General features: G+C 38.0%; 1 protein-coding gene across 12 annotated transcripts in view; it reads right to left on the minus strand.

The window, feature by feature from the left end:
• Positions 1-25,870, minus strand: part of TSC22D1 (TSC22 domain family member 1) — a 100,032-nt gene that overhangs the window by 50,981 nt on the left and 23,181 nt on the right. For 2 of the 12 annotated variants that reach the window (XR_011138598.1, XR_011138601.1), the window contains 2 exons: positions 5,439-9,100; positions 3,897-4,461 (listed from right to left, as the gene is read on the minus strand). The exons of 2 other annotated variants lie outside the window; for them this stretch is intronic. Coding sequence is in view for 2 of the 10 variants with exons in the window: in XM_068929760.1 (XP_068785861.1) it covers positions 9,295-9,400 (106 nt within the window). In the remaining 8 variants the exon portion in view is untranslated. 8 more of the 12 variants (XR_011138597.1, XR_011138603.1, XR_011138602.1 and 5 more) reach the window with 8 other exon arrangements.

Raw genomic sequence — 25,870 nt, forward strand, 5'->3', positions numbered from 1 at the left:
AAGTACAATGAGTTGCCGAAAACTCAATCATATCTTCTCATCAGTGTTAAAACAATCAGCAATGCTGATCTACAGTTTAATCTACAACTTTTCCATAGCGGAATTTGATATCTTTTCACTTCTCATCAAAAAAAGCATAACCCTCCAAAACACATGGCTCATTTTCCTACGCTTAACTCCAGTAATACCAAAGAGTACTTGAAGTGAAGTTAATTTCTAACAAGGGACTTCCTTGAATAACAAGTTAGATTTGCTAATAGCCTTTCTGCATTAATATTATCATCGTTTTTAGTGTGGGCTGTAAATAAGTTAATTTCATCCTATGTGTAAACTTCAGGTCAGCACAAAGCTGAATTTCGTGAAATTTCAAGTCACAGTCCAATCTTCAGAAGTAAATGATCAGGTTAAAAATATTTACAGTTATAAAAGATTTTTTTTTTTTTAAATGTTTTGTTCAAATGTCATTTACTTCAGAATCACAGATGAAATACCTTTTCTGAATCAGGCAAGAGGTAGTCAGATACTGATAAGATTACAATTATTTAAGTAGTTACCAAGAAGGAAATCACCCCAAGCCATAAACCTCTTCAACCATTTGTACAGTCTCTTACAACATTCTGTTTGGATAAATACAATTACTTCTCCCCATAGAAGAGAGAGCCATTTGTGCAAGACAGATTTTTTCACTTACTGCTCTGTAACAGAAGCCTAAAACCCACATATTTTCCTGACATTCACTTGACTGGTACATGGAAAAGGCAAGAAACATCAGTTTCGACTAGGGAAAGGGAGGAAGAGAATCACCACACAAATAAGAGCGGGACAGGGAAGTGAAACAATATAGGACAGTTTATCAGAACAGTAGCTTTATATTCTTCAGAACAATGCAGTCAGCAATCAAGGAAGTAAAAGTGTCACAGTCATCAGTAAAAAACCCCAGCCTAACACAGACTTAAATACATTTTTAGTACTTAATTTGTAATGCCTTTCATGTCATTCAGACAATACAGTTTCCTAAGCAGCAAAAAATAACAATTCCTGAAACCACCCACCTACAAAAGGATTCCACACAACTTGATATCAATGATTTATGGACCTGGTTTAGCAGCTGTGCAGCTGCCAATTCTTCATAAAGCCCACGCAGGAAACAAAAGTGGAAGGATTCAACTGCTTGTACGCATTGGTGTTTGCGAAATGCATTTTCCAGGTTTCAATTTAAAAAAAAAATATATATATATATATATTTTTTTTTTCCTCTAAACTAACCCTTAAATCATGTTCTGTCTTTTGGGGTTCACCAGAGGTTCTCCAAACCAAAGTTTCTACTTTCCTCAAGAAAAAGGAGGAAAAAAAAAAAAGAAAAGAAAAGGCTGAAAAAAAAGCTCTTCATCCCTCTGTCTGAGCAAATTCCCAGGCCCTGTAAATGGGATTGGAGAAATGAAATGGAGAATCTAATCTGCATTTACAGCATATTACTGCTGACTGAGCCAGTCGGTTTGCAGAAATCCATAGTGAATTGCTGATAGTTTTGACACCCGTCTCCCTCACTAAAACGAGGGAATATAACATACGCACCACAGAATCCGCACTGTTCACATTCTCATTGTCTCATCTATAAACAATTACTTTTCAAAGCAGGACCATGGTTTTGGTTATGTGTCCCTTCCTTAAGGAACTACTCTGAATCGACAAAGCATCTCTCACAAATGAGAACGGTTTAGCTCTGGCTGAAGTAGCAACACTGACAAGATTTTTCCCGGAATTTCCCAACGTTTACAGACGGTTCCACCACTTCCTAAGTGTCCTATCACGGAGAAAGGGTCACAATAGAAACCTGAGAGAGGGGACAGGAGGTGGTAGGAAGAAAGCAAACCTTTCAAGTTGAAAAGAAAAAAATCACTTTGGGGACAGAAAAAGAGGAGAGGTCAACAGCCATGACTTTACTGACTAGATAGGAAGCTGTCAACATATCACAATAGTCACGACTAAGAATTATAAGGAGCGGGCATGTGGTAAAGAGGATAAAGGGCTATGTGAAATCAGCTGGGTAGTGCAAATGCTCAAGGAACCTTAAAGGGAGTAAGAGGAGGAAAATTAGGAATAACACACAAGTCTCTCTTGTAAAATTCTGTTAGCATTTGGGTTTGGAATCCTAACATTGTACGGAATTTTTTCTTCCGTTTCCCGGCATTCTGCAGTCCATCAGGAGAGAGTCACTCTGTACTCATACAATTAGGTTAAGTATAATATAAACAAGAAGAAAATGGTTTTAGACATCTTTATTAATATTTAGCAACACAAAAGGCAAGAGTCATCTCTCTAAAAACATACCAAGAATCCAGGATTCCAGCTGCAAGACTCGAAGCTGGATGTTATGCTACACAGTGCTGATACACAAGAAGTATCAAAATATTGACTTTACAAAAGCAACAGTCAAAGTTTGTATTTTAAAATCGTCACTATGGAGGGGAGGAGAAACAGTAAAGTTATTTTACGTTACCCTAGAGACAGCAACTGAGACGATACCATTAAAAGCAGTTCTCAGTGCCCCTGTTTTACTTTATCGTAAATGTTTAGTCTTAATATTCTTAAAATGACCAAAAGCTGTGGCTGAGGCAAGTACATCAATAAGGAATATAACAAACTTTACACGGACTAGGAGTTAGACATAAGCGTTAAGTATTTTCTTCAACTAAAAGTGCTACTGGCACACACCTCAAGCCACACGTTAGTATTTATTTCTGCGACTCACAGATCTTTAGCTTATAACTTTTAGGTTACTCCTGCTCAGCTCACAGTCAGTCAAAGTACCTGTACCTATAATAAATAGCTACTCAATTTTAAAGTCACCACACACACATTTTGATATTTTTTTAAAGCCATACTGAATTTGATGAAAATAAGAGTTAAACTGATTTCTCTTTAAACCTCAAAGTTCACAAGTGTTACTGCGGTTGCATATTTTGAAACATGCATCTGACTATCAGTTTCCTAAAAATAGCACGTTATAAATTCAGCATTTTACTCAATAACCACAGGAGTGAGACAAAGAAGTGTGATTGGGGGTGGGGGGGAAACGACATTCAGGCCATCCAACAGAGAACCCAATTTCAGAGAATCCAATGCAAATGGCTCAGTACATAAGTATGTGCTTAAACAGCACCATCTGAACAATTATTTTTAGAATGTACTAAGACTGCAATGCATTCCAGCATAATAAGAAATCACAATTGCCATGAAGTGGTAGCCTCAGGGCTACGTTAAGACTGTTAAACAATTTAAATATGCTGGTGAACTTGATGAAAGATCTAGGCATTAGTTAAAAACAATGTTTCGTGGTAAGTGATTTAAGAAATTAATTGGATTCAAGCACAAGCATCTGACTAGTTCCCTCCAACTGCCAGAAGCAGAAAACAGGAAAATAAAAATGTTCTTTACCTACTGCCAGAGGGGCCAGTTCACCCTCCTGCCACCCCTTCGCGCTCAGCTTCAGAACAAAGCTTTTCCTTTTCCTAATCTGAACATTAAAAGTAAGTCCTATTCTTCAAAAGTAATTTCCTACGTTGAAAAGAATGAAAGTACATGGCCACGCATGTGCGTTGTTCACTACTGCCAGACATAAGGTTTTTATTTCACAAATCTCGCAACACATTTAAGTTGACTACAGAATTCCTTGGAGGGGGGGTGGGGGGGGGGGGAGAATAAAGCTTCCTGCTTTCTAACAAATAACTCTTCACTCTTGAAGAAAAATCTAAGTTTTTCCACTTTTGCAGCTCTCAGCACCTCCATACCTCTTATCTCCACAAAACCACAAGAAACTTCAAAAGATTCAATGCTTTCCAGACTGCCATTTTGACAGTTTGGGCACCTTTTTTTTTTTTTTTTTTTTTTTAAAAAAACTTGAAAAGGGAAGTGGAAGCCTAATTAAATGTTACATTCACAAGCTTTTTTGATATTCTTTATAATCATCTAAAGAGATTACAAGTAGACAAAGTTTTATAAAGACATCAGTCTGAAGCACAAAAGAATCCCGTTTCACCAATTCACCTGGCACTTCCTACGCAGGGGATGGCCAGCTGTGGTCACATCATTAGAACTGTAAACTCTTAAATGCAGATTTATTGACTTGATCTTCAATAGCAAGATATCAGGCTGAGGGTTTGATTAAAAAAAAAAAAGCATCTTCATGACATTATAATAAAAGGACCATGGGAGGCCAAACAAATTCCCTAGAGAATAGTGTATTACAAGTAATTTTCTGTCTAGGCCTCCATTTCTATGGTGGCTCAAAGGCTCTCTCTGTGTCATGGAAAAAGTCATTTCTTTCCCAATCCCATTTTTGTCAGGAGATCCTGCTTAAGGGAGGCCAAGATCCAAACCCAGTCATCTTCCAGCACCATAAATGGTTCTCAAGATCTTCTGCTGAAGGCTTGTGATGCAGTATAAAGGTTAGAAGGTATCCTGAAGCAATTTGGAGGGAATGAAGAGGGAGAGAAGAGTCACAAGATGCACCAAAGTAATAATGCACGTAACATAGTTCCAAATGACTTGACTCAGCATGAAAGAAGAACTGGTAAAATCTCCTTAGAATTTCATTACTAGTTCTCAGGTGAAAGGAAATTTATGATAAGCTTCCTGCGTCAGCAATGACATAGCTAGAGAGAGAAAGGTCTGACTTTGGGCTTCTGACGGTTGCAAGCAAGAGGCTGTCGCTCTGTACAGCCTGAAGTGAGGAAAACAGAATTTACCTGAGCTGATTCTACTGACACCGCTGGCTGGGCCTTGGGAATTGCCTATTGCATGAGTTAAGCAGCACATCCCCTCAATCAGAGCATCCCAGCCTACTTCCTTCACATGGACAAAAGAACAGGACTTGACAAACCCAGCAGTCACAGATTCCTCTGGAGGGACATACTTAAACAGTTAAAACTGGGGAACCAACCTGTTCTGTGCTGGGAATTAAGCAGGCTTTTCAAACCACTTGATGGCCCACACTTCACTGGCTATCCAAAGCTACCATGGGCGGAAAGAGAAAGGAAGGGGACGAAAACCACGTGGCTATGGGCCATATACAAATATTGGCCTTTACTTAAGCCCTTAGCCACCAGTTTCTGCTCTTATTTAGCTTTCCCTTATAGAAAAGGGTCAGAGGAAAAACACGTTTCTTCAGCGAACTGAAGTACAAATTTGACCCCATGAACAGGAAGCTTACACAGAGGTATGAAAATATTATTTTTTAAGTACCCAGCATATTTGCTCCTCTCCCTCCCCTCCTGTTTCTTTTCCCCCTCCTCTCCTCTTCTTTAAGCTGCTCATACTCTCTCCCTTCTCTCAGCCTGGAGAAGTGGAAGACAACATTAACAAAAAAGCATAAAGAAACAGCATAAAGTCCATCCCTCACACCTGTGCAGATGGCAGTTCAAAGGGGCCCTACCTACCTGCAACCCTGTTGTTTGCTTCAAGAACTCTGTTTGCCCAAGGAAAAAGAGACGAGCAAATCCTGGAAGCAGATCCTTCCCCAAAGGAAGTTTTTTTCTGAATCTGAAACCTGGAGCTTTTTGCTTGAGACTCAGTCCTCTGAGCAGATTCTTTCTTCAACCTTTCACACTGGTTCTTTACTTTTGTGGGCTGCTGGAAAAAGAATGAAGCTGTAGGCTGAGGCAGGGACTCCATACTTCCAGGATAGGGAGGCAGAAAGACTGGAGGGGAAGGAAAAGTGCTAGTTGGTAACTTCTGGAATAATGATCTGCATTCCCTCATTTTCTGCCACACAGAGACATACACATAGAGGCACTGTAATAGGGGAGGATGACAAGAGATGAATACTAGACATGCAGTTTTTTTTCATGCTCTGATGCCAAAAAACCCAAAGTTTTGGACTGTGAACTTTCAAGACACTTATGACATCTGCAATAGATGAGACCAATCATAAAATGTTTTGTCCAGAAAGCTCTCTCTCGGTCTGTTCCAAGTAGATGCAGGTGGGAATAAAAATTGTATGGGCTCATTTCTGGAAGAAAAAAAGTTTCCAGATCTCTCTCCTCTGCCCATTTTTTAAATCAAGAAAATTAAAAATGGTATTTATTGCAATGCAGTGAACATCTAACCACGATCCTAGATAGAAAGTCACTTTAAGAAGAAACGATCATACTTACCTGAAGGTTTCCCTTTCCACTGACTTCCTAACCCCATCCCCAACGTCTCTGTAGAGGCCTAAATCCAATTTCAAGTCTTCTGTTCTACTTGCAAAATCAGATCAAATACACAGTGACAGCAGTGACAATTATTTTGTGACAGTCTCTTACTTAATATAAGGCACAAGTATGTTAGCTGCGGAAGTGAAGAAGCTATCCACATTCCTGGATCAGGTTTTTGGATTTCTAGAATATTCCTCCTTTATCCTGAGGACCTAGACCTCCTAGGAATTAATTCCTATTGCTTCAACAACAGCAACAAAAAAAAAAAAATAATGCTTAAGAGAGCAGAAGTTTTCCTCTTCATTAATTCGGAAAGCTGACAGACTCTGGTGACATTTTATCAGTAGCATGGAGCCAAGACACAACAAAATAGGAAGGGGAAAAGTCACAGGACTTAAAATACATACATATATGCATAGTCTTTCGTGTAGAATATTTACTGGGTTTTTATTCATTGCAATATATTTTGCACAACAGTAACAATGTCTGGAGTTTGCATATGGGTAGCTGCTGAGCTATACGCCTCAGATGAGGCATGATCATTTTATTGACAATGCTGTCTATTGCTCTCAACAAAACACCAAGGAGATCATGATCCAACAGTTAACCAAGAAGGTATGCTACTTATCTGCCTTTTATGTTTGATGTAATTTCACTTAATTTGTTTTGGGGCAATTTTGGTAGGTTTTTTCCTCCTCTTTTAGAGCAAACATCTAGCCAAAACATCTTTATAAAGTTCGGTATCTGGAGTATCCTTCAACATAAGCTTCTTCCCCCACACCTACCCCAAAGAAACTTCCCTTCATTCTGCTCCAAATAATCCATGAAGTAGGAACAAAAAGCTAGGTTTTGTCATTAAAATCACCACAATGGCTTATTAAGTGTGTGTATCTATCTATCTATATATATATATGTATATGCATCTTTAATTTTTACAGTCACAGTATTAGTCAGGAAAGTTTCCCTGTGTTTTCAAACAGGTGGTAGATAAGGCCATCAAGGACAGAATTTGATATCCTAAACTAACTGAAATGGGGAAGGGGGAAGAGGAAGAGAAATCAGCAAGTTGGTTCCAAAGAAACTTCTTTACTTGTGCATGCAGAAAGATACCATGTTTCTTGGTTCTTCTGAGGACACTGAATATGGTGATGGTATTTCAATTTAATGTAAGAATTTTTGCTCTAAATAGCAGGGCTATTTCATGGAAATTTGAGTATTAATTTTTAGTGGAGCTTCATGACTTCTGCCTAGGTATTTCCATTCCAACAACAGCAGAGCAAGATGTATCGCTAATACTTTCAATTCAGCAAAACATTGCCTTTTTAAGATGAACTTTTAAAAACTTAGAGAGCCAGGTTCAGTCTTCTGGACCCACATGCATGTTTTTGTGGAAAAGGGTCTGTTCTGTTCAGAAGGAATAATAGCTAACATATACATAAACATCATTAGCCAACAGATGTCTCTAAGATGATGCTGATACTCTTCCAGTAAGGCAGCTCATACAAGATAAAAAATAAAAAAAAAAAAAGGTAATAAAGCATGTTCAAGTAAAGAATTTCTACTGCTATCTACGCGCTGGCTAGAAAACGATCCTAAAAGGACAAAATTTAAAGTGTGTTTCTTCTTGGATTCCCTTGTGAATAGAAGGTTCTTTCTTACCAGGTAGCTTGCAGATACCTTGACTCTCAGTAACTCTTCAAGCTGCTAATACACGTTACTCACAAATACACTTCACGCAACTACAATGCCACATATAGCATTATAGGCTTAATTTCAGGTGACAGGTGCTGAAGTCTGCAAACTCTACTAACACTTCCAAAGTTGATTTACTTTTCCAGCTCTAAGCAATAGGACATATCAGAGCAAATCAATCCAGGTGAAGCAGCACAACCCAGCTTCTTGCAGGTTCCTCTCAAACAGTAATCTGGTTGAGGCCTCTCTAATATCAAGAAAGGGCTCCCCTGGAGACATCCTTGATCACTGGGGAAACAACCCTATTCACTGGGAAAAAAAGACTCCAGATCACCTTTGCTGTAACATACACTATGAAATCAAGAATTCCCATCTAATCAGGCTGGGGAAAAGAGGATATTGGTTGGTTTTACTGGACTCAAGTAGCAGTTCAGTAGAAGAGACAAAGAGCCAACATAAAACTTGAGAGAAAAAAAGCTCTTATGAAGACTTTGTCCATTGCCATTTTCCCTGTGGAAATGGACTGACAACAGAACTGTTTCTGGAAGATCGTTCTGAAGCATGCTGTTAGGAATAGCTTGTTCATAAATCTTCCTTTCCTCACATCTCAAGCTCACAGTATCTCCTCTTTTTCGAAGAGGGAGAGAACCCTTTACTTCCAATTTTTATCCTGTCATATATCTCTTTCTTCCTTTGTATAGACTTGCTCTGAACTCTAAAGAATGACTAAAGCTTGTGATTTTTTGTTCTAGCTATCAGAACCACTAGCTTGACAGATTCCTATACATGAATATGCAGCTCAGGCTGAAACAACTACATCTTTCTGCATTTTGAGAGGAAGAATGCTAATTAAGTACTCCCTCTGCTCTTCTACGATTTAGAATAATGGAAAAGAGATCTCGAACAGATCTATCACCCAAAGTACCTGAATCTCTCTTATAGGAGTTTCAGGAGAGGTCTTTTCTTGCCTCGTATCAAACATCAAAAGAGACTCACACTACTGAGATGGGATGTAAGGCCAGCTTAAACAGCTGCACACACACCAGCTCCTCTCTCAGTCACCATACAGACTATGCTGTTTTACCTCAGGTGCAGGCTGTGATGGGATCCTTCTAGCCGGAGCAGCGAGAAGTTCTGGCTATGACGACACAAGAACGACACGCGTAGATGATCTTCAGGTCAAGACGAATTCAGGAAAGGCATTGATAGCTCTGCTTGTGGAGCACATAGAAGAAGGTAAAGAATCCTGTAATCAATACTCTGATCTTCTTTGGGTGAAGAAAGGAATCCCTGTAGTCTCTTTTCCATAGTGAACTGACTGTCGATAAGAGACTCTGGGAACAGAACTCCCTTTAGTGCTTTTTCCATGCTCTCTGCATGGCAGGTATCACTGCCACTCAATAATTCAAGAGACAGTGAAGAGTGATCCCCGTTTTTCTGCATCAGTGTGGTGTTGCTGAATAGCCAAAGAAAAGTTTAAACAATTGTGAGTAAATCCTGTGGAAGACCATCTGCAAAATAAGCAAAAAACTGAATCCAAGTATTTGGTAAGTGCTGTAGAGTATAAGCAGCAATATTTTCTTTTTTACTTGCTACAGTACTGCATATCCAGTGTCTGTAACACTACTGCAGGATCTCAGTGAAAGAGTCCACAAACAAAAAGTAAACGCTCCCATGTTATTCAAAGTACTGCAACTAGATCAATTCCTTAGCCCTCGGATTGAAATCTTAAAGCCTCATGCAGTTATTTTAGTTTTAAAATGCTACGGGTCATATGGAATATCTATAGCTGCTAAAATAGAACTTGTCGCCCCGCTGTCATTCACTGGTTTAGTCATACCTCTAGAAATACGGGCAGGCTGAAAATCCACTGCAGGATTTGGCTGACAGCAATTGGTTGAGCCCTTTTTCAAAATAAACATTACTAAAACGTGTTCTTCTTGTAAAGTACCATTCCCTTCGAAATTGCATCAATACAACACGCACATTCAAGTAGCAATAAGGGAGGTGTAAGGCTGAATGCTTAAATTCCCAAAGCTACTGACACCGTTCAAGAAAAATTAAGAAAAATTTCCCAGAGCTTCCAGATTCCGGGGAGATGGGGGGTGGAAAAGCAGCAGCCATTGAACATTACAACATCTACAAAAGAAAACATCAACCACCTCAGGAAGAGGAGGCAGCAAAACAACTGATCAAAGGGTTGATTTGAAGAGATCAAATGTCATGCAGCCCATCATTAAAAGAAGCTAATCTTGCAAGCAATTAAGATGACAGTAACTCTGACTTTCTGAATTTTAGAATTTGTTTTAAAGCATCTGGCAGCTCTCGAGCAAAGTTTTTTGCTCAACTTCTTTAAAGGGCCAATACGCATCAATAAGAACCACAGTGTTGTCTAAATTATCAAAGGAGGAGCCAAACACTACCTACAAGACTGGTATAACTATCAACCCCTGAAAGAACCTTCCTACTTCCAGTTAAAGAAAGGACAAAAAAATGCTATAGGCTTTTCTGAACTCAGCATGATAGAGAATTTCAAAACTGTGTAGAGCTGTCACAGCAATGCACATTTGAGAAATAGTTTAGTATCTCTCATTTGAGAAATATTTTAGTATCTCTTGGGATTAAGAGAACAGAGACAAGTAGGAAAACACTAGAGAAATAAGATGGGACCAATGGTTAATTATAACATATAGTATCCTGTAAAAATAGTTCCCATGAAAAGATACAACTTTATAGCCCAGTTTTAATGAAATTACTATTTATTAAACTGAATGTCATAATGATGTTTTCATTTTTTATTTTTAAAACTAAGTTGCAAAAATACTTAAAACAACTTTATTATGTGCTTTTTGCTTCTTTTCAACTTTGTATGCCAAGTACAGTTGAAAGTAAGCCTTTTGTAGCCTAGGTAAAACATTTTAAAATCAGATTAATGGACTTAACTGACATGAATATAAAAATCTGTCACAAAGACAAACCTTCATTTAACTTTTCGGAAATTGTATGCTTTCATTTATTGGGCCAAAATGTATGAACTATATAAACAAGATCAAGAAATTATTTTTCTTCTTTTTCTTTTTAAAAAAAAAACAGCCATAAACACTACAGCAATCAAGACTGTATTTACACACACACTGAACTTATTTCAAGAAGTTACAACAAAAGTTGTAATTCATTCATACTAACCATGACCTTGTATTTTCCTTTTCAACTCTTAATACATATTTTATTTAATTTGATGCCATTTACATGCATATGCTTACAAGTTTACCTTAAAGTATTTTTTTGCTTCGGTTTGCTTTTTTTATAGCATCATTTCTCTTACTGAGTTCTCAATCTTCACATATTTCCTACACTTCCCTGGTCAGAGTATTTCAGCCAGTTTATCTGTAGGAACCTGGAAGTTGAAATACTACAGATAAGCAATGTTAAAAGAAACGATTCCAATAGCCACACCAGACTGGATGTCTGCATTTTTTCAAACTGAATTTTCAGGTAAAAATAGCTCTAAGGCTATTCTCCTTTGAGAAGGAGAGGCTTGCTCCTCTCCTTCATGACACTCCTTTGGTGTCTGGCATCTCTGAAGAATTTAAATACAGCAAAAATATCCCTTTCGTAGAAATATCTGCATAAACATATATTACATATGTAAATGAAAAGTAACACGGATGCACTGAAAAAAGGCTAAACTTGCTTTTTAGAGTCTTCAGTTTAAAAAAGTTTTACTTTAGAAAGTACTCTAAACATGCGTTCCAGAATTCAGTGTTTCAGCATGTTCATTTCCACATCAAATATTAATTCCTATATCTTTTAACATAAAAGAACTTTCTAACTCTCAATCTTACACGCTTCGCCCGTAATCTGACCTACAAGCTTGTTTCTTCTCTCGTTTTCTGCAGCAATAAGAGCTATACAGACAAAACCGGACTCAGTTCCCTAGTAATGTACTTCTACTGCTGACGCACAAACGGATGTTAAACGTCACTGTAAGCTATGTTAGCTCTCCAGCACTTAAAAAGTAGGGTGACGTAGCTAAGGCTTATTTTTGTCTAACACAAACTGGTGACAATGGAGACAGGAACCAATTTAAGGTCCTGACCTGCAAACAACACGCAGGCATATCATCATACCTCCATGGCAGGAGGTATGGCTTTTAGGTTCAAGATCCAAGCAAAGTTCCGTGTGCAGAGAGTTACGTTTGATAATAGAACTAGAACAGGAATTTTTGATTTTTCATAAGTGCTAACAGTACATGAAAAATGTGTTCTAGATTATCTTCTACCACTAATGCCACACAAAAAAGTTCCTCCACTGATGTCTTTAATCAGCGAATTAAATGCTTTGTGAAGATTTGCTGACTTAATCCCTTTCCTTACCAGAGTAGCACTCCAGATTCATCTGTCTTAGTACTGAATTCAAATTGCATAATTCTCTACGAATGTGTCTCGGAATAAGATCGTTTTTATGATAAAATGCACACGTGTCAGCTGAGGTAAAGACTATCTCACATGTGCTGTTTGGCTCTGCTTAAGCTGAACTGTGTTTACAGTGAGTTGCCCTGTAACTCTTCTCCATGCAAGCACCTTCACCCACCTGCTTTGATCTGCCAGAACTCCCAGCTTTTGCACTAGACACAATGAACTTTGGTAGTGCCTCTTCACAGGCATACCAGTGTGCAATGTTTGACTGTCATTCTTTATCTCTTGAAATATTAACACTTATTTCAGCTTGCTTGCAAAAAACAGTATTAAGTCATATATAACAACAAAAACAAAATATGTATGAACACACACGGAGATCTACTTCAAGATTAGTCTAGCCTATTGCTTTCACAAAATTACATAGAACAGGAAAAAAAACCCAAACATCTGTACCAAAATAGAGGCTTAACTCACTGACTGATCTGGGTTGGACAGCGTTTATCTATACCTTAGCCTCACAGGACCCTCTTCCCCTTTTAGTCAAGGCTCCATTGACAAAAATTAACATAATCCAGGGCAGGTAAGAAGAGCTTCCCACACACTCCTCTCCCAACACCCAGGCAAACATGCAAGAGACTACAAGGCCTTTTGATCATAAAGACCACCTGACTCATTACTGAACACCTCTGTACATGATTATTACATACAGCATGCATGCTTTATCTTAAAGCACGTTTGACAGCCACATGCACCAGAAGATGCTCTTGCCATGACATTTTCAGTATGAAATTAGTTGCCTGATCTATCCAACTACAAACTTTCTGTTCCAAAAAAAATAAAGGCCAGTGTCCCCTCAAAACAGCTTTTATATTTAATAATATGCTTCTGCCTTCAACTAACAGCAGCCCTCCTATGAAAGACTAACAAGACTCCCTTCACTATCACATTTTCTTTTCAAGGCAAGGTTCTAAAATTAGTTTGCACCACAACTGAGAAGTCTGCATTAAAGCTGTCATATTTTAGCTGTACTCTGTACACAAACTATTTCATTTTCTGCTTAATGGGCTTCCTAGCTACCAAATGAAAATAGAAGTCAGTCTCACAGGTATTCATGCTATTATTTCTGCAAGCAGAAAAATTTACATGAGAAATTTTACACACTCTTAAATTAAGTAGAACTCCATCTTGTATTTTACCACAAAGTAGAAAGAGTAAAGCATAGGGCATGTGACAAAGCTTGACATTACCAACTTAAAGGAAATTGCAACACAGATACTCAAAAGTCATTATTTGCAAATATTCAAAATTCACTCTCTAAACACTGTAAAGTTAAAGCTTTACCGTATGGAATTCAATGGAGAATTATTTTTATTTTTTAACTAGAGTTACTCTTCCAAATACCTGTTTCCAAGTTCTACACGAGTCTCAATCATATAGTTTAACATCTACACAACTGAAAACCCCGTAAGCATTTTGCCAACTAGACCAGAGTTTAATATAGCATAACCGCTTTTTTTCCCCTCCCTTTTTAGCTGGGCAAACGTTCCATTCAGTAATTTTTAATGTAAGTTTCACACATGAATATCAAGTAATTTTATATTTTTGAATTTTGTATTTCTATTGTAACCTTAGCCCAACAGAAAAATTCTTCAAATAGAACTGCCAACTTCATACTTCAAGATGTAGCTTATTGTTGCAGACTACTTTTCTGAGCTTTGGCAGCCTCTTTTTTCAAGTTACCAGGGGATTACCTTTGAACAGTCCAGTGGCTTCTTTTATCCTCTTTTATAAAATAAAGCTTGCATACATATTTAAGCAATCCGTATGACAGAAGAATCGTATGTGGTGCCTGATAAAACGCATCCTAATGATGCTTGTACAGGCAACTCCATAGTCTTTACACCGTTGTTGAAGAGAAGCTGTAGAGAGCACTGTGGTAAGCACTAAACGACACGCTGCAATGCACCAGTAAAGCGTGTTACGTCTTCATCACATGAACTGGACATAGCTTTCAAAAATATCAAAAATATTCAAATCTTTGCTATACAAATCAAGAGTTTGGTTTTCCAGTAGTGTATCTTGATACTGTGACCCGACAATTTGATTCACGAATCAACATTTTCCCATCTTTTGGTACATTTCAAGTATGTAGACCAGGAGGGGAGGCACGATGGAAAAGCAAAGCACTCACAAAATACCGACAGTTCATCATTGCCAAAATAAATTACAAAGTTGATTTCACACTTGCTGCAATTTGTTACAAAAACCTGCAGTGGAAGGTATATTTTGAATTCAAGTGACACGCAGGTTGTTTTCAATATCCAGGCTGGGGGCAGAGAGAATTTGGGGCAGAGGAGGGGGGCACAAATTCAGTACAAAAAACAAGATATAGGCATTTCAGTGAAATACTTCCCGTCATTCAGACAAGAGATGCATAAGAGTACACATTAGATGTTATCAGGAAAAGCGGGGACAAGAGTCCCCATGTGCTTAACACTTCTGCTGTGAACATCCCAAAATAACGCATAGAGGATCACAACACAATAGCTTTTAGCAGAATACACGTTGGCAGACAACTGTCAAAAAGAGCCAAAGTTTTAACCATGACAACGTTGGCTTTAAACAAAGTGAGCCATTAACTGGACTGAACAACTGTAAGCAACCACAATTTAATAAACTGATAGAACAAAGCTACTGAGAGAATGTAAACATTTTATAGGAAAGTGAATCTTTTAAAACTCCTCCTTCTTCACCACTTATATTCTTCTACAGCAATTAGTTATTCTGAGCAATCTCCTAAATATTAATATAAAATAAAATGAAGTCTGCTTGGCAGCTGGCAATGAGAGAAATCAGTACCATCTGACAACCCTGCTCTTCATCTATCATAAAGCAAGTGCGAAGAATTATTACTGTGCGCTAATTTGGAGCATGAATACATAGTGTAAGCATAGGTTAATCTGAGGCTTTAAAAAAAAAAAGAAAAAAGAAAAAGGACACTATATGGACAGGGATTCAAAGTAACCCATTTCCTCACTGACTAGTCATAAGGCACACAACTCAATGGAAGTAACCTGACTTAACATCAAGATCAAAGAAATTCAAACACGCCCAACAATCCACTTCAGATTCGCGGCTAACATTACATACAAAAAATAAGTTATAAAAGAATATGGTTCATAACTATCACAGCTACAAATACTTCTGCATACTTTATTAGAAATACTCATTCTGTTTAGTAAATGACTCAAAGATGCCAGAAATTGATTTATTTTGCAGTAAGAAATGCAAAGTTCAGAACTCTGTAAACTTGCACACTACTAGTTTTTATGCTTAAATAGCTCAAAGCAATAAAACACTCAAGACCCCACAAGATTAGTTCTTGTGTGTTCCATTACACATAGTTCTACCTTAATTTTTGACGTGGTTTCCCGAGAAAAGACAACAAAACAGATAGGGATGATGCATCATCCCTACAAAATAACTTTTGAATCCACCATTCAAATTAAATCAACTTTGACACAGCAAACACCTCCAAGATGAAAGGAGGGTTTCATGAAAATTGATGACCAAGTAGACAAGCAAGGACCTCTTACTGCCCCCATGGGCTCAAGGAGAGGGATATCAAGGGGAACTCCAACAATACTCATTCAGACAGACAGCAACAGCTCTCCAGGTAGCACATCCTGAACTGATCCAGCAGCGGCATAGTTTCTTTCCTATAGCCAACAAGCCAAAAGGTACATATAACAAAGAGGGAAATTACAGTGCAGGAGGAGGAAAGAGATACTGGAAGAGCTTAAATTTGGGAGAGTTTTTTTTTTGGGGGGGGGGGGGGAGAGGAAGGAAGGCAGCATGGCAATAGGAAAGGGTCTGGGATTACCACAGTGCCAGAGCAAAAGCAGCATGAGATAAAGCCCTCAAAGGCCTACCTTTGTTAGCTCTAATCCTCAAAGAACATGCTGTTTGTTTCTCAAACAACAAAAAAATACTGAATGAAAAAACAGACACACAAAAATCAAACCTTTAAGCTTAGTTGCTACATCCTACAGTCCCCCTGTAACAGAACACCTGACTGGAGCAAACTCCATTGATGTGAATGCTCTCGGCAGCACTGAAGTTCTCCATTGGTGAAGCTGTTTGCAAGATTGGAGCCTGTGTTACGGGTATAATACTTCGGCTTGAACATTTGCCTTGAATATTGCATCAGTCATGCTATTTAGGTACAATTCAGCTTTTCCTTCATGACCTGATGCAAGCCTGATGCAATGCCTCTTCTACCATTCAAATATAGTTTGTTCAACACTCCCTTACTTACCAAATATTTAAGAGCCATTCTAATCTCCTACAGCAATGTCTACCGGTGAAAACATTTATTAAAAGCAAAGGTGATTATGCCTGACAAGAGAGCTCTTATTAAATTTATAATATGCAAAGTTGGCAAAACATTTTTTGTTATTACTTCCATTTTACTACTTCAGACTGCATGAATGACAGTACCAGAAGTCTGGCATCCCACTACAAAGGAAAGAAAGTAAGGAAGCCATCACAGGAACTAAACTCTGAAAGTAAAGCTCCTTCAACATAGAAAGATGCACTGAACGCAGATAAGTAAAAGGAGCATGACAACTTAAGTAAAAAAAATAAAAAAAAGACACCACACACCCACAACAATAAATACACACCCACACACAACCACACACACACACTAGATTATCAAGGTTTAAATAATCAAAGCAGGGGACTCTGAAAGACGGCTTTCAATCTTCAAAATTTGTAACCAGTACACAGTCTTACTTGTGCTGTATTTCAAAGAGCTCGATCAGTTTGTCAGATTTTTAATGCAATTTTAATTTGAAATGTGGACATGCATCATTTTATGGCTGTTTAGTGCACTCATCAGCACTTAACAGAGCTGGAAATTAAGTGTTTAGAAGAAGTTAGGTCCTTTCCAAGGGCATTTGGTAATATAACGGCTCTCCTCACGCCTTCGAATTGCACGTATTGGGAGGGAAGAGCATGAAATTGTGAGTTTCTAGGCACCCAACATTTTACAAATTCCTTCCCTTTTAACCAACAGCAGTAGAGATGGATGCTTTGAAAGCATCCTCCAAGCGCAATTGGTTCCAAGTGCCCAGTTTGAAGTATCCTTGGCTCAGCTGCAGAAGCATTCTTCCTCTGAGACCACCAATACAAGCATGCCTTAGAAAAATAGGAAGTAAAACTACTCTGTGGCTAGAAAAAATACCATCCAAGAGACATAATGAAATAAAGCATTAACTAAAAACAAAAAGGTTTTTCAAAAACTCAAAGCTACAACAGAACAGAATGCAACAGATGAGTCAAAAGTACAAGTAAGAACTACATTTGAAAATGTTTCTCCACAATCCTTGGTGCGAGTGTGGGTGGGTGGGTGGCGGGGCAAATTCCCTTTACCTTATGCTTATCTACCTAACACAAAAAGTAGAAAATATTTCTATAGAAATCATAACCACTTTTGTATTAGCATTTATGAAAGGTGGTACATATTCTTAGAAAGAATTCAACACACACCTCAGCTAAAAAAAGCTCAGCTGAAACAGAATTTGGCAGCCACCTTAACCTAAGATTTCTGTAGAAATGCAGTAGAATTTTATCTTTAAACAATTCGCTGAGCTTTCCCCAGTTATGCGGCATATAAAAAAAAGTTTTACAGTTTTCAGATAGTTTAGAATCTCAGAACTTTTAAATCTCTGTTTGGTAAATTCAATGAGGAGGCTACAATCCCCAGGTTGTCTTGTACACTGACTTTATCCATAGGCTTGCTCTCCTTTGCATCGTGGCATATTCAGGATGACACTTGAAATATATGAAAACCCAGCCATAACATTGATAAGCCTAACCTTGGTTTCCCATTATTCATTTTTAAGATTTTTGATTTGTGAAACTCTTGCTGTCACGTGCATACAATCAGACCCTGAAGTACAAGGCCTGGCAAGGGGAAGATAATTGCAGATATCAGCTTTCTACTATTTCTTTTTATAATTTAACAACCTGGCCTTTTCAAAAGAGCTTTATAGAAGTTCATGAAAAAGTAATCAGCTGTACGTAGAAGGATATGTAGTTGTCAGCTCCTCCACCTTTGTTTTGCCTTGCATTATCTGCCAAAACCATTTATATAAATTTAACAAAGAGGAAAATAAATAGTTTGCATGGATCTGAACAAGGATGCGATAGCATATTCCACTTTCTTGGCTCCAATGCACCCATTCTGGTTTGCTCACCGGCCAAAGTAAAACCACAAAAAAAAAAAAAAAACCTAACAAGTTCTGAATTGCTGGTACAACTAGAGTCTGAGCATGTTATTTTCACTGCATCACCCAGATATGCCACACTCTCTACTAGTTCAGTAGATACAAGACGACGAAAGGAAAACAGCCAGCACAGCCTTTCCAGTGCTGGCAGACCCAAAAACCGAAGGTCTGAAGTACCCTATGGACAGCCTACTGACCCCTTAAAAGACTTACCTCAGAGCATACAGCAAGTCCAATGCACATGCCTTTCCACACTCACGTGCCTGATCTATGCATACATGGCTGCAGCTTCCTCTGGAAGAAATTCCAGTGCCTGCATAGGGTGACAGCTGTCCAGAAACTTGTACGTTGCTGCCTAGAGCAATAGGGTAACAGCATACCATGAAAAGTGGAAGAGTTTGCAAAGAGACAAACCCAGGTCAACAGGTTCGTGTAAGGCACTCTGTCATACTTCTGACTCTTTATTATGGGCTTCTTTTTCTCCTCTGTGAGCACCACTGAAAAGTAAATACAGTACAGAAGAATACAGAAGAACAAAACCAAGACTCTCTTTCCTTACATACCTCCTCAAGAACGAGCATCTAAAAAACAGACAATCCCAAAGTTGAACTCAAGGCAGCTTTGTTGATTGCACTGTGAATCCCATGACAGAAGATGCCAAGAAGAGGGAAATGATATGGCTATGTATGGATGAGACAGACAAGCATTAGTTACAGAAGATGAGAAACAAGAGGCGTTTTATAGTCTTTCAAGAAATCGTAGTTTATATAAAGCCACGTGCTCTTTCTCTCTCTCTCTCTCTCAAAGAGTACTAAATTAAAGTGATAAAATCAAATACTTACCATATTAATCCTTAAGATATAGAACTGCGTATAAATTCCAAAGCTTGCTAAACTCGCTACTTTTAAGTAAAACTCGCAATTAAATACAGTACCAGATTTCAATAAACTAAATATGCCCAGTAATGAGAACCAGAACTACGGGGCTTATCAGAGACAGGATACTTGCAGTAGATTCACCACACTTTTCCTTTTTCCCCCTCGCCAAAAGGATGTCCTATTTGAAGCTGCACATAAAGCAAACAAACAGGGAAAGGAGGGGGAAGAGATGCAGACAGCAAGCAGAGAAAGGTAAGGCATAGCCTTAGGAAGAAGCAAGCTGTTGTTCAAAACGAGTACGCAACTGGAACTTAGAGCAGTAGCTAAACCAAATTCCTTGAAAATGTTTCTGGGGGAAAAGAACAAACAAAAACCAAGTGGTAGGCATGCACCAAGAAGTAAATTAAAGGTGCTCCAGAGAAAAATAAGAATTAACTGCAAGCTTAAAGACAGTAATACAAGTCAGGTTTGCAGCTTACATATCAGCCTAAAATATCCAAGATTTTCATTTTCAGTTCTGAAATGGAGAAAGACTATTACCACTGTTTTAGTAAAGCAACGCCTTCAGTTCCTATTTTAACATTACAGCTCCCAATTTTAATTTTTTTTTAAATTGCTGAATGAGTAATCATATTTTCCTGCCACACAGCGTAGAATACTTTTATAAATAGTTCTTTTAAAAGGTACCGAATTTATCAAACAGAATAATAAGGATATTAAGGTAAGGAACTAATGGATTTTCCCCTTCCTTCCCTTCCTGCTGCCCATTTTTCAGAGGTGGGGAACAATGGCACTTCATTACAGAAAACAGCAGCTGCATTTAAGAGACGTGTATACTAATTTTTTGGAAAAGCAGGCTTTTTCATTGCAGGAACTATGATGCTTTCATTAAGGCACAATGCACCACAGGCCATTTGTATAAGTAATTGTACATTTAACATATCATTCTGACACCTCATTATCAAGGCAAGAAACTCTGTTTAGACATGTGTCACACGTCAATTTTTCCTGATTTAAGGGAAGCCTTTTTCTGTTAGTTGAGAGCCTCTTCCAGGCAATAAGCCATATCTTAACTGATGGGAAGAGTCTATTATTGATTCCTAACTAAAAATCCATACACAGCAAAAACAGGACATCACATAAAAAGCCTGCATCTTAAAGTTCGTTTCAAGGGTGCAAAATGGATAATGATGGTAAATTCTTATCCAGCTGATACAATTCTGAATCCAAGCATGAACTGTGTGTGGTTTTTTGTTTGTTTTTTTTTTGTTTGTTTGTTTTTTAAATCAATAACTACTGTTTTGCAACTGGAAAGCCAAGAGATAGCTACAGAAAACGTTTGGATTTTCTTGTACCTATCTGTGACTTGACCCAGGAAACCGCAAAAGACATGAAAAAAGAAAACGTGAACAGAAGCAGAAGCTTCAAAGAGCTAGTTCCAGAAAGCGCAGAGATGGCAAGTAATATTCAGGAATGCCTTTTTTTATTGAAATTCCCTTAAAGTCAACAGGATGCTTTGGGACACACGGTGTTTGAAAACAGCACATGGCAAGACTACTACATAAACTAAAATAAGAGAAAGTAAACAATATAATGCCTCTTGAAGCATGAATATTAGCACAGGAAATACAAAAAAAAGTGCTGGCTTTTAATTACTATTAACTCCAATGCGTAAGCAAAATTGAAGGGTTTGTAAAGCCATAGAAGATTAAATGGCTCCTCCCTAGCTGTTAAGTAAACATTTCTAGTCACTTGGGACTCTTTAAAGACAGTGATTTATGTAAACTGGGCCAAGACTTTGAAATTAGCATAGGCATTGCATATTTTAAATTTATAGCATGTATAATAAGGTACGGTTTTATATTTAAAGTTTTTTTTAATGCCACAAAGTCCATTTTAGTGTTTAACAAACCAACAGCCACATTAATGTTACAAAAAACACTATACTGCAAACAGTGGAAGAGAGGTAACAAGACTCAAGAATAATCCCACTGACTTTAAAGAAAACTCTTTAAGTACATGTGTGTTTTAAGCGAGAGCTTACATTATTAAAAATCTTCGGAATACAAAAAAAATTCAGTGTTAAGAATGAGGTGTTAACTAAGCGTAGAATAAACAGTAGCGAGAACCTACTTGCACACAAAAGTCATAGCTGTGAAAAAGCAGAAGCCTCCAAGTGAAGGTACCCAAATTCCTATTTCTGGGGTTCATTACAGGACTTTCAGTATGTTAAACGATGTCGCATAACAATATCCTCACCTTCAATATTATCATATGAATTAAGTATTTCAGCTACCTTAATTTGTGGAAAATAAACTGAAGAGATATGGGTTGTGAACAGCAATAGCTAGAGCTATTTTATATTCTACTGAGCCAGAGCCACTTAGAGTAACTCCTTTTAGCCTTATCTTTTCCCCTCCTTCTCCCCTCCCCCTCCAAAAGGTTTTTAAGCATTTCCTTCGCCTCTTCTCCTTTATCAGCAGTTTTGGTTAATCAGCATAGAAACACCACACCAAATCGGACCAGAGTCTAAGCTCGTTCATAATAAACCTCAAATGGCAAATTCTAGAAAACAGATCAAAAACATATCTGTAAAAGCTCAGTAGCAGCCTGAACCCCTGATAATTTTCCAAGTTCACTTATGAATTGCTTTTTCAAAGCATTATTTAAGCAAAATCATATACACAGGGAGGGAAGAAAACCCAACAATTTTGTCAACTTTGAGACCAACATGAGTTACCGTAACAAAGACGAACAGAGCACTTTCCTTTAAACCTGGCTAGGGTTGACACGCGTTCAAAAGCTCACGATGCCGGAGGAGAACAACTGGACTACATACCGGGTGACATTACAAGGGATTCAGTCTACAACATTTGAATGCTCTTCTGCTTTATACTGAATGATAGTATTAACAAAGAGAGCCCCCTCTTTCCCTTTTGGTGCGGAAAATAAGGAGGCTGGTTTGGCTCTCCACCTCCCCGCCCCCCCCCTCCAAAAAAGCCAAAGTTTTGATATGGTGAAAAGGATCAACTGTCACAGGAAGACAGATACAGGGGACACGGTTCCTAAACAATGACAAACAACAACAAAATCAGGCAGCTCTTTAAAAACGGAAGAGAGAGAGCAGAAGTACTGGAAGCAAGGGCAACAGAACAGAGCTGCAAGCTCAAACACTTTCCAAGCAACAGCAGCAAATTCATTTGCCCCTCTGAGCGTGAACTAGCTGGTGCAAGAGCTAGGCAAGAGGTTCAGACAACAATCAATCAAGTCAGTATCAAACTAGAGCAATTCACCTTTTTTTGCCTTCTGCTCGTGTTCCCTCAGAGAATCATTCAGCCAAAAGCAGAAACGTACAAGCAAGCAGTTACAATATAAAATATCAATTAATTTTTAGTTACGAGTAAACTCCAAAATACCACAGCTATAGCACTCTTCCTTCTCCTCCAGAGGAAAACAGGCTCCAAATACCTACAAGTAATAAGCATTTATCAAAATGCTTGGGCATTAATCCTACCTAGATGCAATACAGCAATATAGCTATATAACAAATCATAAACATCCTCTTTTAACAATTCTTTTCCTAGGCTTATGCTGGATTGCAAGATCAAGTATCAACAAAAAAGTTGAGCAAAAAGATTTGTTTGTTGATCTCCTCCCCCCAGCCTAAGCTTCCATGCATTAAACCTCAGGTGTTGGGATTTTTTTAATTATTAAGTAGGCTTTCTATTAGAAAGCTAATTATTTAAACTGATTATATTAACCTTTAGAGGGCAAATAGACTATTAGTACAAACAGAAGAATTTAACAGCTTGTTTTGATCCCGGAATGCAGCATAAGGCCCTTTTGTGCAATAACTGAAAAGCTTTTAATAACATTGGGGGGGGGGGGGGGGAGAAATCAGATGATCAGAACCAAAATAGAAAAACAGTGTTACACAAGTACCTGAATCAGGTTCCACAGTCCTCAGAACACTTCAGATTTTCCATGCTAGTTCCAAACAATGCAAACGTATTTGTGTTTCAGTCTCATCCCAGATGAATAATAAATTTATTAATAAGACGCAATCACAGAAATTGCACTTCTGTCGTGCATTTCTATTCTTTCCCATTTGGGAGCTTCTAAAGCTTTTGGCTATTACTAGAGCTTATATTTTGAAAGAAGTCTGATACTTGCAAGAGCAACAAGGTTTTAGTTGAGGGCTATATAACATGCAAGTGTTTCTATTCATTTTTGCATTTTTCAGGCATTGACATAGGAGTCACCAATTTCAAAGCAACTTACGTAGGAAGAATTATTGCACTGCGCTGTTCTGCCTCCCTTATGTTTTCCTCCAAGCTTTCTCTTCATCCTCACTTGACACACAGTTTAAAAAAATACTAATAATAAAGTGATACCAAAGTTCTTTAATGGCAGGGGAGAATGATCTAAGCCATACAGATTAACCAAACCACAATATTTAAATATAGAAATTTAGCAAATTTATTCCGTTATTTTCTTCCGTTAGTCTCAAGCCCCTAGTTACATGTACTCAATCATTTTTTCAGCACAAGCCACAAACGGTGGCGGTTCTTTTCCAAACGCAAAATGGAATCAATGCTTCTTTTTCTCTTTAATGACTTGATTTAACAAGTTTACTAGGAGCACCTTACCTTAAGTTCTCATCTAGCAGCAGTAACAATCCATCCCCATAGCCTATTAATCAGTATTACATACTTTAGGCAAACACTGCTGATGAAATCATAACTGATTGTGTAACATAAGCTTTTGCAAAGGCACCTATAAGAGTTATTGGGACTAAGTTGTTATACCATGTCCCACCCAGCGGCCAATGTCCTACAGAATTATTTGGCCACAGATGGCAGCAACTGATTCTGTACTGTATGAATCACATTACAGTTGTTTAACCCTTTATACTATTGAACTGTTTATCATAGACACATCCTGTTGTACGTGGGAAGCAGAACATAGAAATACAATTCTTACATAAACAAAAAAACGAATATATTTCCATGGTACCATCAATGCTGGAAGATAAAAAGAAAAGACTGAAGCTCATCCGTTCAGGGAGGAAAAAAATAAAAATAATTCAGTCAGTCATGTGGAAAATGCTTCTAAAAAAAATAGCCAATTTAAAGTACTGAACAAGTATGGCAGCTTAAAACAAGGTTTTAAGCATGAAGTAGTATATTACTCCATTAATCCCATCTGGAAGCATCACCAAAGCAATCCTCCTCTGGAACTGAATCTCTTAAAAATGCTTCCTCCTCCTGTCTACGTTACAGGTCTCCAAGTGCTCTTGCAAAATCAGGGCATTATTTTTCCAGAAATATTCCAGAATAGCGCTCTCCAAGCAGTTCTCAATACTATAGAGCTAAACCTACTAAATAAAGGTTATCAATACTTCCAAATTAGCAGGCAGAAATTTCAGTATTATTTTCTACCATGCTCTTCAATCAAGGCTGAAACACATCAGAAGCAAGTCTTCATGCTGACTCTTCCAGTACAATGGAGCAATTCTCAGTATCGTTTCTGGAAATGGAGTCATTTGTTTGCACTAATTATGCCAATATTTAGAAAGCCATCAGTTTTCTGATTACAGAGATGCAAAGGTACGCACAGTAATAAGCACAACACTGTGCACACTCATATGCGAACCTGTCATACCCACTCACTGGGCTTTAAAATTACCCATTTTGAAATATCATCTTTGATTACTTACCAAGTCATAGAAAATATAGCTATCCCTTCAGCAAAACTGAACCACCAACTAAGACGAGTTTTATATAGGTGCGTATATATTTGTTTTGTCTGGCAAAGGTAGGACCTAAACAACCAGAGGTCTGTATTTTCTTTCTTTCTCTTTCTTTAGTATCATGAACTCAAGAACCCATAGTTAGGAAAGGTCTGAATGAAGCTTCCTCAACAGAACCTGAATTAAACTTATTCATGCTGAGGTTCCCCCCCCCCCCCCCCAACTACTGAATGGTACTTCCGCAACTGTATTTCTTTAACACAGTTTTATGCCTCCTATTTACCACACAGAATCATTTTCTTATTACTACAGCACACAAGAGTCCAAATCTAATGCAATAAACACTACACAAAGTTATCTTCTCTGCCTCAAAAAGCAGAAAGTCCAGATCCAGTAAACGATATACATAAGAAACATCAGGACTAGTGACGATATAAGTATTTCTCTGCCATCTATGAACGACAGGATATCTGCTGCCTCCAATAACCTGTAGACAACTCCTTGTCTTGTTTCACAAAAGTATTTTCTCAGAGCAATGCCTGGAGGAAGAGTATATATTTTACAGTCCAGAGACTGAACTATATATACTTGGCTTTATCTTCCCCGCCCCTTCTGTTTTTATAAAGACTTTACACCA

This window comes from Struthio camelus, chromosome 1, assembly GCF_040807025.1.
Source record: "Struthio camelus isolate bStrCam1 chromosome 1, bStrCam1.hap1, whole genome shotgun sequence".
NCBI lineage: Eukaryota > Metazoa > Chordata > Aves > Struthioniformes > Struthionidae > Struthio > Struthio camelus.